Here is a 17,262-nt window from a genome sequence, read left to right as displayed (position 1 = left end):
ACCTCTCCAAGTGTAGGCACATCCCTGCCCCCATATTTGATGACTTAAAAAACTGGAGCAATGATGGAGATTATGTATTTTGCATCACTCCAAAACACATCACTCTTCACTATCTCCTTCAGCCTCCTCCCCTACTCTATCTTGGCCTTAGCCCACCGATCCCAATCTATAGTCATAACCATGTGTTGCAGTGCCTCTTGCAACAGAGAATGACATAGGATGCATATCTGGTCTCAATAGGTTTCAAGAACTCCTCCTTCGCAAAGGTCCTAAAGAGTGCATGTAAAGTGTGGTGGTTGCAGATAAAATTCTGCACATCTTTCGCATCAGTGACCACCCCACTAATCCACCCAATCTTCCCCATGTCTTTGAGTGCATTGTTCATGGCATGCACACATGGAGTCATAATAAGTCTATAGGCTGTCTTAATAAGTTTCCTTGCAACTCTGCACATGTGTTGCATCTGTCACTACTTGTGTAATGTCCCCTAACGGGACCCTCTTATATTCTGATTCAATAATCTCTGCTATGTATTTTTCTTCCTTTCTTTTCCATAATTCCTGTGCATACCACCAAGAACAAGGATGTTACTGCCTGTAACTTAATAACGGTTCTGATCTGATCAATGGTGCTCTCATTGGAGGCTTTTGATTCCTTTCCTTTATATCTCTCAATGTGAGGGAGAGGTCACACCTCTTCATTATGGATGCCCTTTGGCAAGAGACACACGCTTTCACCATTAGCACCCTTTTGAAAGAGTGCAACTCTTCATTACTTCTGCCCTTTGAAAGGGACACAACCTTTCCCAATCATATCTGCACTTCTTATTTAAGTCAGATTTGCACTTCTGATTCCCAAAATTATCCCCTTCTCAAATGAGGTTCTCTTTTCCCTTTTATATCCCATGTTTGAGGGAGTCACAACTTTTCCTTCCATGTCTTTTGACCATTCATTAACTTAATTAAATTTTGAATTATATTTAATTATATTATTTTATATTTTAATTTAAAATTTATTTTTTATTCTTTTGTATTTTATTATTATTATTATTTGTTATTAAATTCTATTCCCAAGTAGGGACATTACAGTCCGCCCCACTCAAGATTGCTTGTCCTCAAGCAATGATCATGGAATGTTCAAAATGATTCCCAAAATGATATGGCTTTCGAAACACTCGTAGAATAAACATGCTGCTACTTTTTTTTGTAAAAACCCTAGTTCTTGCCCTAAATCACCATTTTATGTAAAACTACATATGGAACAAGATGTGTATGTGATTGAGATCCTGCAATAGGTTAGGAAACCATTGAAATGTATATAAACCATAATTTAAATCTTCTAAAAAGGATATTAAACATAAATTCTCTATACCTAGGGTCAAGAACATTAACTTAACCATAGATATATCTAATTCCTTTTCGGAACTCAACCATAAGAGAGTGGGAGTAAGGAGGAACGATAAGGTGTCCAAGAGATCCTCTATCCTAGGCCCAAGAGCGGAGTGAAAGCTAGAGCCCTCTTGGCCTCATGTGACCACCGGTCAAACTACCATGAGATAGGATACCTAGTGAGGTATCCTATCACCATTTTCCTTCATCACTTCCATCCTTATCCTTTTCTTGTGATTGAAACTCCCTCAATAATCAACCATGATGGAGTTTGGAAAGATACAATAGGGTGTCCTGAATTTCCTTCCCCTCTAAGTCCAAGAGCGGTGGACTCCATCTTACACTCCCTTGGCTTCATGGAACCATCGGTCAACTACCATGAGGTGGGCTACCTAGAGGAGGATCTCATCACCATTCTCCCTCTTGCACTTTCTTATTTATATACAAACAACATCTTGTGAGGGTGGGATAGAGGATGTAACGAGGTTCCTCGACTCAGGGTCCTTATGATCTCTTATGAGCCCCTCAGTGTAATGTCCCCTTATGTTAGTTCAGGAAGTTGATTCAGAACCCAACAGCAAGAGACTTCTCTTTGACAGGGACACTAAAACTTTGTGAATGCTGGTAATAGATATTTAGTGGAACAGTAGAGAATTAACGTTGAGACATATACTCAACCTATGCTCATACAAATGTTATATAGTCTGAAAACAATGCTCGGAATGAATCAATATAGAATAACTGTCGTTTCAGATATAATTCTGGAACTTATGTAATTACAAGGCGATCTGCAGTAGAGGGGGAATTCTGCCCTTTCTGTCGTGGTGTGAGATAGGGGTTATGAGGTTTTTGATCCAATGATGGACCACGATATTAGATGGTTGTGTCTGCTCCTCTTGAAGATACGTAAATTCAGGGTGCTAATTGTGTTGTTCCCCTACGGCAATATTAATTAACGTCGATGGTTGATGCTCAGAATATTAATAGTGATTTCTTCTTCCAGTTTCCAAAGTGTGGGACATTACAACTTGGACCACATTTTGTGGCCCAACCTCCTCAATAGCCTCACCGAGGACCTCAAATTGAAAATTAGCATCTTTGCAATGCCTTGTACAATCAACTGCCCTAAGAAAGTATGGGCCCTCTGCACATGTAACCATGATCTTGATGAGTGGACAATGCCTAATGTCCGTCCACCCATCCATAATTATGCTGCATCCAGATTCTACCCAACATGCCTTCATTTTCTCCATCATAATGTTGATCTTGTAATAGTTCTTATCCAAGATTGAGGTCCTTAATTTGTTCTCTCCTGGTGGCACATATGATGGTCCTACATGAAATGGGATGCCATTGGCAAAGAAGAACTTGCCAATGGCATCATCTACCTCATCCTTAAGCTGCACATTGAACAAATCAGCTATGGGGTTACTTTGCACTTGCAGCTTGCGTTTCCCCTTACCCTCTCGTGACTGGTCCACATCACTCTGAGACTGAGTTGACGAAGGTCCTAACATCATTCTTGATCTCGCCTGCAATGTATGACTAGATGCAACTGGTTGGGTCTGCTGAACTTGTGTCCTACGAGACAAAGTAGTAGGCATTGCAACTACACTGTCCTCAGGAACACCCCAAAGCTTGTTGATCTCAATTCTATAATGGACATTTGCAGCTTTTTGCAAAAAAGCACATGGTTCCACACCTTTCCCTTGAATAAAAAGGAAGTGTGCATTAACTCTAGTAATGCTGCCAACCAATTCTACACTGCAAAAATTGCATCTCCACTTCCTTGTGCCACCATTTGATGTCCCTGTGTCTGGTAATTTTGTTGCAAACTGTTTGAGAGGAGACTTAGGATCAAAAGGACCCTTAGCATATTATGCCAATATCTTTGAGGGGCAATCCATACTAGCTGGTGCACTTGCCATGGAACTAGTTTGGACTTCCGGATCAGCCCCATGGTCACCCCCCTTAGCCTCAGGTTCATAGTCTGATTCATTTCCACTATGAGAATGCATTTATAGCTCATCTTCACTTATATCATGAGAGCTCACTGCGACATTGCTTTTCACAAAAATGAAAAATGAAAATGAAAATTTAAAAATAAATTCAATAAGTGCCTAGTTTCAGCCTATTTTAATTTGAAAACAAATAAATCAGAGTTGATGTTGAATCTTGAGGGCAAAATGAAGAATGATTCCAATGTTACATTCTTCTTTTTTCCCTCAAGATTCAACATCAAGTCTGATTTTGAAAATGAAACAAAGAAAAAACAACAAAAAAAATTGAAAATCAGAAAATAAAGCAAACAAAATTGAAAAAACAACAAAAAACACTTACCTTGAGCTTGAAAAATCTCTCCAACTTGAAGTAGAATCTTCCTCCTCCTCTTCTTGCTCCTTGTCACTCCTCTTGCACTTGCACTCACTCAACCAGCCTCTTTTCACTCCTTCAAACACTATTTTCTCTCCCCTTCAACTAGCTGGTTAAAAAATTAGAAAACAAAATGTGAGAAAATGAGAGGATTTGAGGGGGCCTTCGAGACTTTGGAAGGCATACATGGGGCCCACATAAGATTAGGGTTTACCAATAACTCGAAAATTAAAAAAAAATTGAAATTAGAAAAAAAAATGTTTTGGGCATCAAAAAACGGGAGATGCTCGTGAGACGCCCAGTCGTCTCCGGGGCACCTCTGAGACTTCCAGATGTCTCAAGACTTCTCGGCCATCTTGTTGGCGGTGGTGGGACGTGGTGTCTCCATCTCAAAGTCTTCGAGATGTCCTGGTCTTTGAGACGAGGGGGTTTGGGCACCGAAACCAATAAAGCTCTAGTCTCCTTTACGAAAAAGGGTATATGCATTTGCATTGTCATGACTCATAATCACCTCCATAGCACTGTTGACTGCTCAGATGTTGGGTAATCATTTTGGAGAAGAGGAGTAGAGAATACATATACCATAACCTAGAATTACTCTTTCCAATCTTCTAGCCTCTTGAGGTTCCCTTATTTATTTTTTGGAATGGGTTTTTTCAGATAATTCAGTGCTTGGAATTCCTTGGCCTTTTCACTCAAACCCTTGTCTACATGCTCAATATAGGATCGTGCTTGTTTTATCAAACCACAAATTTCCTCCAATGCTGCAACTCTAGGAGCTTTGGCACTTGCAGTCTTCTTGTGCTAATGTATATTATACATACCAGCCGTCTTTTGTTTACCCCTGCACAATGTTCATTGCTGCCTTATGTTTCTTGATTACCTTCTTGATTGTCTCAAATGATTCCCACAAGTGATCATAGGACTTGGCAAAGAGTTGGGTCCTATGATAAGTAGTTGCTTGGAAAAGATCTATTATTTCAGCCCTTAGTTTGTCAGCTGTTGTGTTTGCTGTATCTCTCTTCCTTGGTCTCACCCAACAAGGACCCTAATTCTTCTATCTTTCCTTTCAGCATTTCAATTCGTTCAGAAGTTGTTGATGTAGTCTGAAACATAGGAATTGAAGGAGCAAGAATCGTTTATATAGCAGTGTAATTGTTCCTTCAATTTCTTGTGTGCTACACTAAGATTCAGTAGATCATACTTTAACATCATGAATTCCTCGTCTAATTCTAGGGCATCGTTAGTTAGCTATTGAGTAGTGGCTATTCTATTAAATGGCTGTCTTGTAGCCTTCAACGATTTCAAAATTGTTATATGGGGCAATCCTACATAGAAAGGATCTTAGTGATGTAGTGGTGTGTTGTTGTGTTCCGTCTCTCTTCAATAATTTTGTCTCTATTTGAAGAAAGTTTCAAGGTTTAACTTTTTCACATTTAGGACTGTCTTTGAATCATTAAGTCTATGCCATCATATATCACTTTCAGACAAGGCTTATCCATGTCATATATCACTTTAGGATTAGATGGGGGCAGACGGGGCTTCATTTCATGAGATCCTTTCTTTGGCAAGAAAAGATTGTTTTCTCTATGGCTTGATACTTTATCTTCTTGCTCCTACTCCTGTGTATATTTTATTGGGTTTAGCACTTGCAGCAGCCCAGATGCGAGTGTGGGTAGGAGCTTAGTTCCGGTTCGAGCTAGGTCTGCGTCTGGGTTTGTTGTAGGTTCGAGTGAGCAGTCAAGGCATTTGCAGTCAACAACATAGTGGTAGTCAAGGCGTTTGCAATTGCAGCTTGTGGTTACAGATTGCACGATTGGTCAAAGGAGGATTTTTGCATAGGCACGTGAAACAATAGTGATCACCGATTGTGTTATATGTTAAATTTAAAGTTTATCAACAATGTATTAAAGTGAACATTTTTTCATAAATTCATAATTCATTGATATATATATTAATATTTACACATATATATATACATATATACACATACACATACACATACATATATATGTATGTATATGTATGTACATATATGTATATGTATATACACACACATGTATATATGTATGTATCTGTACATATGTATGTACAGATATGTATTTACACACACATGTATATATGTATGTATCTGTATGTACATATATGTATATGTGTACACACATGTATCAATCTATCAGAATGCTTTAAATTTTAATATATATATCAAACTTGTTGTCATAGGGATTACAATGGGGGCTAGCTCAAGCTTATATACATACATATATCAAATTTGTTGTCATAGGGATTACAATGGTGGCTAGTTCAAGCTTATATACTTATATGTATATATATACATACATGTATGTACATATATGTACACATATATATATATATGTATGTACATACATTAATATATGTACATACCTATATATATGTATATGTACATATATTAATATATGTACATCTATATATATATATATCTATATATATATATGTACATATATATATGTATATATAGATGTACATATACATATATATATGTACATACATATATATACATACATACATACATGTGTGTGTACATATACATATATATATGAATTTTACATGTTTTTTGTACTAACGAACCCAAACAAACCTAAAATCCATTTTCAAAATTTTGGCAAACCGGCGAACTGGTTCCAAAGAGAATTTTGGTCTATTTTGAAGCCGGGTCGCCCCATTAAGCTTGAACTAGCCACCATTGTAATCCCTATAACAACAAGTTTCATATATATATTAAAATTTCAAGCATTCTGATACATTCATAGAAGAATGGAAACAAAACAAGAGTTTGTTTATAAAACTAAATACCAAAAAAAATAAAATTTTAAGCACACGGATACACTCATAGAAGAATGAAGACAAAACAAGGGTTTGTTTATAAAACAAAATACTGAACTACCAAAAATGCTTTATCTCGTTTTATAAAAATTTCATTTCTCTTGCACATATGTAGGAAGAGCAATTCAGCTGATCTGGAACCTTCAATGATCAATCTTTAGCTCTATTTGTGTAATGACAAACGAGAATTAAAGTTCAACAAGGAAGAGGTTTTGTCTTCAGTAGTCAAAATGGGTAAAGTCAGTCAGTTTTAGTGTTTCAAAGGGTTTATATGGCTCTTTAAGTGTTAGGGATTTATTTTCGCCTGTTTTTGTCACAAAGGCTGAAAAGTATTAAAAAGTAAAAGAACAAAAAAAAGTTTGTCAAAAATTAGATGGGGTTGCTGTTGGTGTGCTGGCATCCTCCTACGCTCTGTCCAGTTTTGCATAGGTTTGTTGGGGATGAACTTGTAGGCAAAAAAAGTGCGCCCTGCTGAAATCCAACTGCAAATTGATCCTGAATCTGAATCTAGTACAGATCAGACCCAAATCCAGGGGGAAAATGTAACGAACTGGTAAAATTGAAAATTTCTTAAGTAAATGAACCATAACTTATTCTATTGTTATGTAGAAAATTTCCTATTTAAATGATCCTTAAATTATTCTATTGAAATGTCCCATCCAACGAGGATGCTGAAAGAACAATGTTCAAGATGAATCATGGACTCCTTAAATAGTTGGCTATGCCAATGTGTTTCATTAGTCCCAGTAAATATCATTGTTGTCAATTAATGGTAGCCTGAAGCTCTAAAGCAACATCTTCATAATCATCTATTTTGATGGCATGGTCAGCGACAGCCACATCTAGTACAAGCATATAGGGTATATATGACTAGTCTGACAGACCTTTCAAACAGAAAGGTTCCATGGTACCCTAATTTTCTTTTGTTCAAAACAAGTTAAACATCCTTGAATAGAGTTTTTACGGCTCCATCTTTTTTTTAACAATTAAGGATCTGACTTAAAAAGTTTTTGACAAGAACACTCTGTTTATTGCTTTAAGTGCATATTGTAATTGCAGAATGCAAATGACCCTTGAAAATGCTATTTTTTCAATGCCCCTTGAACAGGATATTTTTTCTTTGAATATGAAACAATGACAACTTACTGTTGTCTATATTATTATTTATAGAAGGCAGGTGAAATAACATGCTGATAATTGAGATCAAGATGTCTTAGAGATTGTTTCATCATGCACATGATAAAACTGATTGTTTCATTATTCACGTCATAAAATAATGTGAATGGGTAACATTTGAGCAATCAAAGGTAACCTAGTAAAGTCAATGGGTAACATTTGAGCAGAAATCTTTATCTTCAACTCATAATCAGTAAATTGATGATTAAATTCTTCAAAAAATCTCTCTTAAAGGTAAAAGATGAAGCTGTCACATTGCTTTCTTCTTTGTTTGGTGGTGATAGGTGCCAAATTTATTAGAAATATATTTGAGGAAGAGACATCTGCTAGGATTATCAATGTTGTTTTTAATTATTCTGCCGCTCATTCCACTTTTAGAGATTTTAGTAGATTCTATTGTTTTCACCAGAAAATATAAGGCCTGATTTTTTCTTTTACTAGGGAAGTTGACATTTTCAGAGAGTTCATATTGTTAGCTAGTTAATGTTGGAATAAAAGCTGGTTTTGTATAACTTTCTTGGCTGTACTCAGGTGTTACCTGCGTTAAGGGAAAAACATGATGAGTTTATGTTGAGAGAGCTTGTGAGACGATGGGATAACCACAAATTAATGGTCCGATGGTTATCTCGGTTCTTTACCTATCTGGATCGTTATTTCATTCCAAGGCGTTCCCTTCCAACTCTTAATGAAGTTGGCCTTATATGTTTTCGTGAACTGGTAATTGTATTCTTGTACACGAGTTTTTGATTGTCTTAATGAGTCTACTTCTTGTGTGATATTTCTTTTTATCTGAGCAAGTTGGCATCATTGATAACCTCCAGAAATATCAAATGTGAAGTTTTAAAACTGTAAATGACAGCTAGAAATGGAAATTCCCATTCATTTTTTCTCCTTGCAGGTTTATGAGGAAATAAAGATTAATGTAAGAGATGCACTCATTACATTGGTATGTGGACTTGTATAGTCTATCTTATGCCACACATGGTCAAGTGATAGCATCATTGTTGGTTGTTTAACTTTACACTATTTCACTGTGATTTTGCTGCATTAAAATATTGGGTACATTGACTGTCTTAGATTGATCGAGAACGTGAAGGAGAACAAATAGACCGTTCTTTGCTGAAAAATATTTTGGGTATTTTTGTGGAGATTGGGATGGGGAATATGGATTACTATGAGACCGACTTTGAAGTAACCATGTTGGAAGACAGTGCTGCATATTATTCTCGAAAGTCTGCTTCATGGATTCTGGAAGATTCATGTCCAGATTATATGCTAAAGGTGATTAAATTTGATAATTTCCATGCTAATTTTCTTGATGAACTTCCCTTGGGAATCAAACTTAAAAGGAAAAATTGCTACTGATTACAGGCAGAAGAATGTTTGAAACGAGAGAAAGAAAGAGTTGATCATTATTTGCATGCAGAGAGTGAGCAAAAGTTATTGGAGGTGAGATTCCTGCTCTGAAGTTTGTGTTATAGGTTTTATGAATCAGAGTTTGCACATAAAAATATTTTCATTTGATAGTTTTCAGTAATTTGTGTCATCATAACACCTAACTTGACTCAATTGCTTTATACTGAATTCGTATCTTTTTATTTTATTTTTATGTTTCTGTTTAGAAAGTACAACATGAATTGCTTTCCCAGTATGAAAGTCAACTTCTGGAAAAGGAACATTCAGGGTGTCATTCCTTGCTTAGAGATGATAAGGTATTATTATGGATCAGTTTTAAATTTGACCTTATTTTCTATTATGTATGCTTACAATGCATGATTGAATTGAAACTGATTATTTTCTGCAGGTAGAAGACCTTTCAAGAATGTATAGGTTGTTTCATAAGATACCGAAAGGTTTGGAGCCAGTAGCACAAATATTTAAACAGGTATTTCTCCTTTCAGCTTTGTTAGTTTATGATTATAACTTTGCAATTTTGATCTTCTTAAAAAATGAAATCAGATAATAAGAGAATAGGACATTTTGCAGGTATGTTAAGCATTCCAAGTCCTGACTATTTTACTTTTCCTTTCAGCATGTTACTGATGAGGGAACAATGCTTGTCAAACAAGCAGAAGATGCAGCCAGCAATAAAAAGGTGAAATATTTTTATTTTAAAATGCTATTTGATGATGTCTAATTGAGTGTAAGAAAGGAAAATATTTTTTGTGGGCTGCTGAGTGCTATTACGTTTGTGCATCTTCACAATCCATTGACCATTTCACATGCTTTGTATTTGCATGGAAACTTGTGGAAAAATATTTAGCATTTAGATATTGACTATGCTATCAAAAATAATTTTTGTTGTGATGCAGGTTGAGAAAAAAGACACAGTTGGGGCACAGGAGCAGGTGTGTACACATTTGTTCTTTGTTATGTTAATGCAATCTACTTGTAAGAGTCAGGACTAACTAAAACCAAATACATGGAATTAAAATATAATGGTCTAGGTTTTTGAAGTTGCATGACTAAGAAATTATAATACAAGTTGTCATATGTAAATACACAAGAACATGCAGCGATTTGATGCCAAAATAAATATTTTCTGAAACCCCTTTGAAATTTGAACTAAACATGGTGGGCATGAAAAATGCCTTAATTGAAAGATCAATACTTCCAACAATAAAAAACATTTAAATTAGAATGCTGAATATAACATTTGATGCAAAAATTTCTGGCATTTAGAAGAAATTTATTTTTCTCTGCACTAGTGTTTTAACATTTAAGCAATCATAAGCTTTATCTAGGTGCTTGAGGACCACATGTGGGGTTTACTAATCAGAATGCATTTCTGTTAACTGGTTCCCAAAAATAAAATATGTGACATCCGGCAAATTTCTATCTTCTGGAACTACTGTTTATGATTTCAGCGTTAAGAAAATCTAATGCAAACTGTGTACATCACTCTGTAGATTATGAATTTTTTCCAACTAAATTATTTTTGCTTTTAAATAATTTCTACCGATTACACTGTAAGTTTCTTTTTAATCGCCTCTCAAAATGCATTTGATCATGACTACAAACTAACTTTGTTTTGCGAACCTTTACACCCCATCTCCTCATCTCTGGCTATCTCATCTTAATGATGGATCATGAAGTTTGATCTGAAATGTTGATAAAAATTGCACACAGTTAAAGCCAGAAGGTTTGTTATTATTTTTAATATGGACTGTGCAGACTACATGCTGTTAATCTCATCTCCTTTTTTCTACTGGTTTCCTTCTGGTCAATTTTTTTTCTTATATGCATTCTAATATAGTGTGTATTTTTATTGTAGATATTGTATATTGTATGTAGCAGTCTCTTGAGAGTGTTTCTCCAGGTATCTAGACTGTGTTGGATGAGAGAAGTGAATTTTCTAGGGGTGCACCATTTTTTTCCCCTGAATTTTAGGGATGCTTTTGTGCTCCCAGGGATGGCCAGGTGATGTCCCCTGGCCATACCCAAATACCCAACTACTTAAAAAAGGAAAACATATTTAAAAATAATTGAACTGATACAACACAAAAGCCTAGAACCTTCTTATTTTTTTGAGTATGATTAGTCATTCCTTCATAAACTTGTGCTCTGAGTATTTTTTATTCATTTTGCTAATCATTCACAAATATTACACTCTATGAGCAGCCTCAACATGAGACGAATACAAGTTCTTGCAAGCACAACAATGAGACTAATATCAGCTCCTTTTGAGCAAGTACACTAGAATCCACCTATAGAAGGCTAAGAGTCACAACTTAGAAATCCACTTATTTAGAAACAACCTCTACACTAGAAGCCAACTATGGAAGACGAAGAGTCACAACTTAGAATTCCATATTAGATGTCCCTTTGGGATTTGAATTTTGAGTCTCCATGATGAGAACTCGATGCTTTAGCCAATTAAGCTCAACCACTTGGACTGTTCTGAGTATTTACCACAAAACCTCATATTTATCTTACGTTACAAATGAACGTTACATCACTTTTTATTTATTTGTATATTAATTATTTATTATTTGAATTGTCATCCACTGGCTGTCCTTAAAATCTGAAATTTTTCTACTATCTTCAAAACAGTGTTCCTTATTGCTGACATTTGGAGAAGCATTCGTATGTAGTTCAGTGTTGCTTCCTTGGGCTTTGTTTGATTACTACACTGTATGCCGGTATTTCAATGGTAGTTTGCTCCTATGGTTAATTGCCCTCCCTGTTAATTGGATTACTTCACTAAGATATTTAGTCAATGCTTCAGTGACTTCTTTACTTGAAGGATGGGATGAATAGAGTTGTACTTGTTATAGAGGACATTTAGTTACAGCATATTTAGGTCACTTCACCTTTTCGTCAACCTTCTTTTAACTCCAATATGGCTTTTTAATATAGTTGCATAATGATGTGCACCTCCCTCCACTCAAAATGCCATGTTTCTAAAACCGGGACATTTTTGGGGTGTGGGGACATTTCCAGGATGTCTTGTCTGGGACATTCCCCCCTGTTGAGAATGTTGAGGTTGTCTTTGGGACGTAGAGAAGTCCCTTGGCTGTCTTGGAGACCCTGAGTAATCTCCTTGGCTCAGGCAGTATAAAAGTCAATTTTTAAAATTAAAAAATCATTTAAGATAAAGTCAAATGAAGTTTCTCTATGTTATGCTATGGTTTTGATTTGTGTCAAATCATTGAATAGACAAACAAGATGATGGCATGTACAAATGGTTTACTTTTGAAGAATGAAGAATATTTACATGGTATTGGAAGCAAAATAGACCATTAAATTCAAAATAGCTGTTACTGTTTTTCCTTAATGATACTTGATGCACACTCTTTTAGCTGTTACTTTTTTTATTTCTGCTGACTGCTGTTGGAAGTTTCTAAAATTTGAGAAGAAAATAAACAAAAAGATCAAGAATGATGATTTTCATGTCTTCAAGTGTGCAGCCCTCATCGTTTAGACTGGGCAGATTCTGCAGCGTCACTGTTAAGTCTCTGAAGAATGAAGACCTGGTCAGAAGTAATGAGGATTTGGTGTTGAAGAAAACACAATGATAAAATAATGAAAAATGGCTTCCCCTAGATACCCATGAGGGGTGCTGCCCCTAAAGTTCTGTCCCATATTATATTTGCACTACTAGCCATTGTCTCCCTGCTGTCTCCAAATTTGGGTCCACAGTCCCCCCATCTTGGCAACCCGTCACCAATGTTTTCTCATCCCCCATCCGAAAGATCCATGAAAGAATGCTTCTTAGAAGTAGTTGTTGGGATTGGTCTTTGACCCAACTATCTCTAGCACCATTGATCTCATGGCTTGAGTATAGCTCTTGGACAATTGAGGGTCTACTTCTACCTACTACGAGTAAAGTTAGATCACAATCTCTTGTGGACATGGGATATGCCATTATTGCTCTCTCCATGAGATGGAGAATGAGGAATAGTTTATTTTAAGATTTTTTGCTTATTATGATCTCAATGGGAGGTACTATTGTTTGAGGATTAGGAGGTCCTTTACCCACCACCTTCCTTTATCTTTACTGTAGACATTTGGTTCTTTTGTTTTAGGAAGTTGTCACCCTTGAATGAAGGATAATACTGGGCTAGTCTAGGCAACTGGGTGGATTACCTCTTTTCTTGTGTCTAGTTATGAACATTGATGTTACTAATCATCCCTTTAGTTCGACTAGTCTACACAAATGGCGCCATATCAACATGACAGTATCTACCTTTGCTTGTTACTCGCATATCTTGGTTCAATGGGCTTTATAGTTCTCTAGTTTGTAGCGTGGGATATATAGGGAGGTGAGTGATGCTAGTTCTTCCCATCTTTGGATGCTTGCTTTCCTTAGATGATAGATGTGAAGTGTTGTACTTCCTTATAAGGTTGTTCAACAATGCTCCTTTAGCTTGGGGCATTCTTTTACGGCTACAACTAGATCTTGAATTGGTTTGCGGCGGCACTGGTAAATGTTAGTGGCTTTCTTTGTGCCAAGGGTTTACACTTTACATCCCCTCTTGAGATTTTTGATTGGATCTGAGCTTTAGTCTTAGTCACTTTTCAGCTTCTAGGGTTCTTTTGTAACCTAGTATTGCCCTATTGTAAGTGGGTGTACTTACCAAGTCTCTTTGACTTACTTTGGACACTCATAGGCATAGCATGATTTCTGTATTTCTTTTTACAAATCATGGCTTCAGTTGTCCTTACAGATAAAGGTTCCAAAGTGCATTGTCAGTTTGTGGATTTAAACATGTAATGCTTAACCTTTACTGGGAGGAATCTATAGAACTCCCTAGACTCTGACTGTGACTTCAAATTCTCAGTAGAGTTGCTCTCCATTGTCACTAGGTTTGCTAAATGGCTTCCTCTGAACAGTGGCTGTAAAATATCAGATGAGCAATTTATCGATATAAGCCACCAATGACTGATTACTTGTTACTAAAGAGGCTAAGATTTTAGCTTTTAGAGACTGTATGATAGAAAATATAGCAGGATGATACACTAAAATTCCTTAGGGGATTTCCATTTTTATTTCTATTGAAAATGTCTAAATGGCAAAGTTTTCAAATGGAGGGAGACCTGATACTATTAGAATATTTAATTATATTTTAGTCACCTATATTTAGTTCCTTGTTTAATGGTCATTTAGCTTTTAAGCTTTATTTAGCATTTAGCTTTTTCTTTTTAGTTAATTAGCTTTTAAGCTTAATTTAGCTTTTAGCTCTTTAATCATTTACTTTAATGTTATGTTCTAATTATAGAACATCGTCTTGTAACTTCTATATATACGTGTGTATATCGTTCAATGTAATCATCCGATTATTGAATCATTCATTCAATTTATTTTTCATGGTATCAGAGCATGGAAATTAAAAATTTCGAAAATTTTTGTTATTAAAATTTTTCGAAGTTTTTATTGAAGAGATTTTTTTAAAACTGTTTTTTTTTTAAAAACAGAATTTTTCTCTTCCTGGGCAGTTTTTTTTTTTTTGCAGGTTGAAAATTTTCCTAGGGTTTTTGCAATTTTCGACTAGGGTTTTGACCTTTCAGTTCAAGTCGAAATTTAATTTTGGTTGCAGATTCTTGGTGGGTTTTTCGAGAGCTCAATTGGGTCGTTGTCATATTTTTCTGGGTGCATCGTTTTTCATGCCTCAATTTTTGAGCCGTCGGATTTGCATTTTGTTTTGAGATTCTTGGTGGGTTTTCTGAGAGCTTTTTTGGGTTGGTCTCAGATTTTTCTGGGTGCCTCATTTTCCATGCCTCAATTTTTGTGCCAGCAAATTTGCCTTGGAATTTAAAAACAGTTCACAATTTCTGCTATTTCTGTGGATGTTGGGATTTTTTTTTTTTTTTGGCACCATTTATGCTGTTTTAAGTGTGTAGAAAAAATTTAATTTATGGGTTTCTTCCAAACCTCGTTTCTTCCAAACCTCGAAATTCGTGCCAGAATTCTCCTATAGGGTTTCAGTTTTTTCAGCAGCTGTTTCTATTCTGATTTAAAAAAAAATCTAATTCTTCTGTCTCTTGCTTTCACTTAGTTGACCTCGATCAACCTTGATTTCCGTGATAGCATCATTAACCAACATCATGTTGGAACACAGTCAGAAGTTCAACGACCGCAACTACAACACCTGGAAACATCGTATGCTTACCATCTTTGAGTATCGTTGCCTTGATCAGCTTGTTTTGGGCAAGGAATCTCGTCCTACAACAGCAGGTGATGATCAAGACAAACATGATGTGAAGAATCGAGAGGCTATTAGGCTTATCAAACTCTCTGTCACAGATGATCAACTCCCACAGGTGCCTTCAGGTAAAACAACAAAAGAAATCTGGGATCTTTTGAAGGATTTTCATGAAACGTCCGACAAGAGCCGAGCTTTCTTTCTGAAGAATATGTTGTTTTCTATCATGATGGATTAGAAGTCATCTATCCAGGCACATCTTACGAAGATCAAGGACATTCGTGATCGGTTAGAAGCTACAGGCCAAACCATGGTGGAAGAGGATATGGTAGTGATCACGCTGAAAAGCCTTCCCAGATCCTACAAGCATTTCATTGATACACTCAATATCTCCTCTACTAGTGTTGATTTGAAGTTTCCTGATCTTTGCAACAAGCTGCTCCAACAAGATTGATGGAAGCAACAGTTTGGAAGCAGTGCTAGTTCATCCACTGAACAGGCTTTCACAGCCTCAGCTTTGCATAAGTACAAGGGTAAAGCTCCGTCCTTCCAGCAGAAAGGACAAGGTCAAGGTCAACCTCAGCAGTCTTCCAAAAAGAAGAGCTTATAGTGTTCCTACTGTCATATATATGGCCATTTGGTGAAAGATTGTCGGAAATTGATAGCATCCCAGCAATCCAAACAGGGAGGGTCCAAGTAGAAAGCCAATTCTGCCACGCATCCTGATTAGAAGGAATCTGCCTTCTATGCGTTCATGGCCCAAACCTCCTCTGATGATGTTCAATCATCAGCCCAGTACATTGACTCTGGAGCCTCTCAACATTCACACATCGTCGGGATTGGTTTACAGAGTACATGCCTTTCATTGATTCAGTGATCTTTGGTGGAGGTGAAGAGTATACTGTTGTCGGCAAGGGCAACGTTCAGATTTCATTTGGTGGGAGGGATTTAATATTCCTCAATGTATACTTTGTACTTGGTATGAAGCTCAATCTACTATCAGTCAGTCAGATTATGCAGCATTCACCACAGCTAGATGTCGTCTTCAGGTTGCATAAGTGCAGCATTGTTGACAGGGAGACTCACACTACAGTTGCAGTTGATATTGAGGATCATGGTCTTTATAGACTTGTTGATTCTATTGGTTCTCAAGAGCTCACCATGGCAGCTAGGAGTACTTCCATCAGCACTCTTTGGCATCAGCGATATGGGCATCTCAATGTCCACTATCTCTCTCAGTTGGTTCAAGAGGATCTAGTCATAGGATTACCTGAGATTCAAACTCAGGATCATGGAGTTTGCGGAGCGTGTCAAGCTGGAAAGCAACATAGGACTCCGTTTTCAGATGGAGACGCTTGGAGAGCATCCAAGGTCTTGCAACTCATTCATGCAGACATCTGTGGTCCCACGAACACTCCATCAGTCACTGGATGTAGGTATTTTCTATTATTTGTTGATGATTTCAGCAGACGCATGTGGGTTTATTTTCTTAAGCAGAAATCAAAGGTGTTCACCATGTTTCAAACGTTTAAGGCCTTAGTGGAAAAAGAGTCTAGCTATCAGATAGTCACTCTTCGGTCCGACAATGGAGGGGAATTTTGTTCTACAGAGTTCACCAACTTTTGTGTATCACATGGCATTAAGCATTAGCTTACCACACCTTACACCCCACAGCAGAACAGTGTTGTTGAGTGCAGGAACCGTACAGTCATTGAGATGGCTCGGTTTATGTTGGAGCATAGAAATGTTCCAAAACACTTTTGGGCGGAAGCGGTCTTCAGTGCAGTCTACCTTCTGAACCGGTCTCCCACAAA

At 36.7% G+C, this 17,262-nt stretch overlaps 1 protein-coding gene across 3 annotated transcripts in view; it reads left to right on the top strand.

The window, feature by feature from the left end:
- Window positions 1-17,262, top strand: part of LOC131043638 (cullin-1) — an 81,251-nt gene that overhangs the window by 24,356 nt on the left and 39,633 nt on the right. For 2 of the 3 annotated variants that reach the window (XM_057976871.2, XM_057976870.2), the window contains exons 4-11: window positions 8,334-8,519; window positions 8,701-8,748; window positions 8,880-9,083; window positions 9,174-9,251; window positions 9,425-9,514; window positions 9,607-9,687; window positions 9,835-9,897; window positions 10,115-10,150. In XM_057976871.2, the coding sequence (XP_057832854.1) occupies window positions 8,334-8,519; window positions 8,701-8,748; window positions 8,880-9,083; window positions 9,174-9,251; window positions 9,425-9,514; window positions 9,607-9,687; window positions 9,835-9,897; window positions 10,115-10,150 (786 nt within the window). The remainder of the gene's footprint in view (window positions 1-8,333; window positions 8,520-8,700; window positions 8,749-8,879; window positions 9,084-9,173; window positions 9,252-9,424; window positions 9,515-9,606; window positions 9,688-9,834; window positions 9,898-10,114; window positions 10,151-17,262) is intronic. The other variant, XM_057976872.2, reaches the window with a different exon arrangement.

This window comes from Cryptomeria japonica, chromosome 6, assembly GCF_030272615.1.
Source record: "Cryptomeria japonica chromosome 6, Sugi_1.0, whole genome shotgun sequence".
Taxonomy (NCBI): Eukaryota; Viridiplantae; Streptophyta; class Pinopsida; order Cupressales; family Cupressaceae; genus Cryptomeria; species Cryptomeria japonica.
Note: the sequence above shows the minus strand (reverse complement) of the source record. Positions and strands in the feature narration are given on the sequence as shown.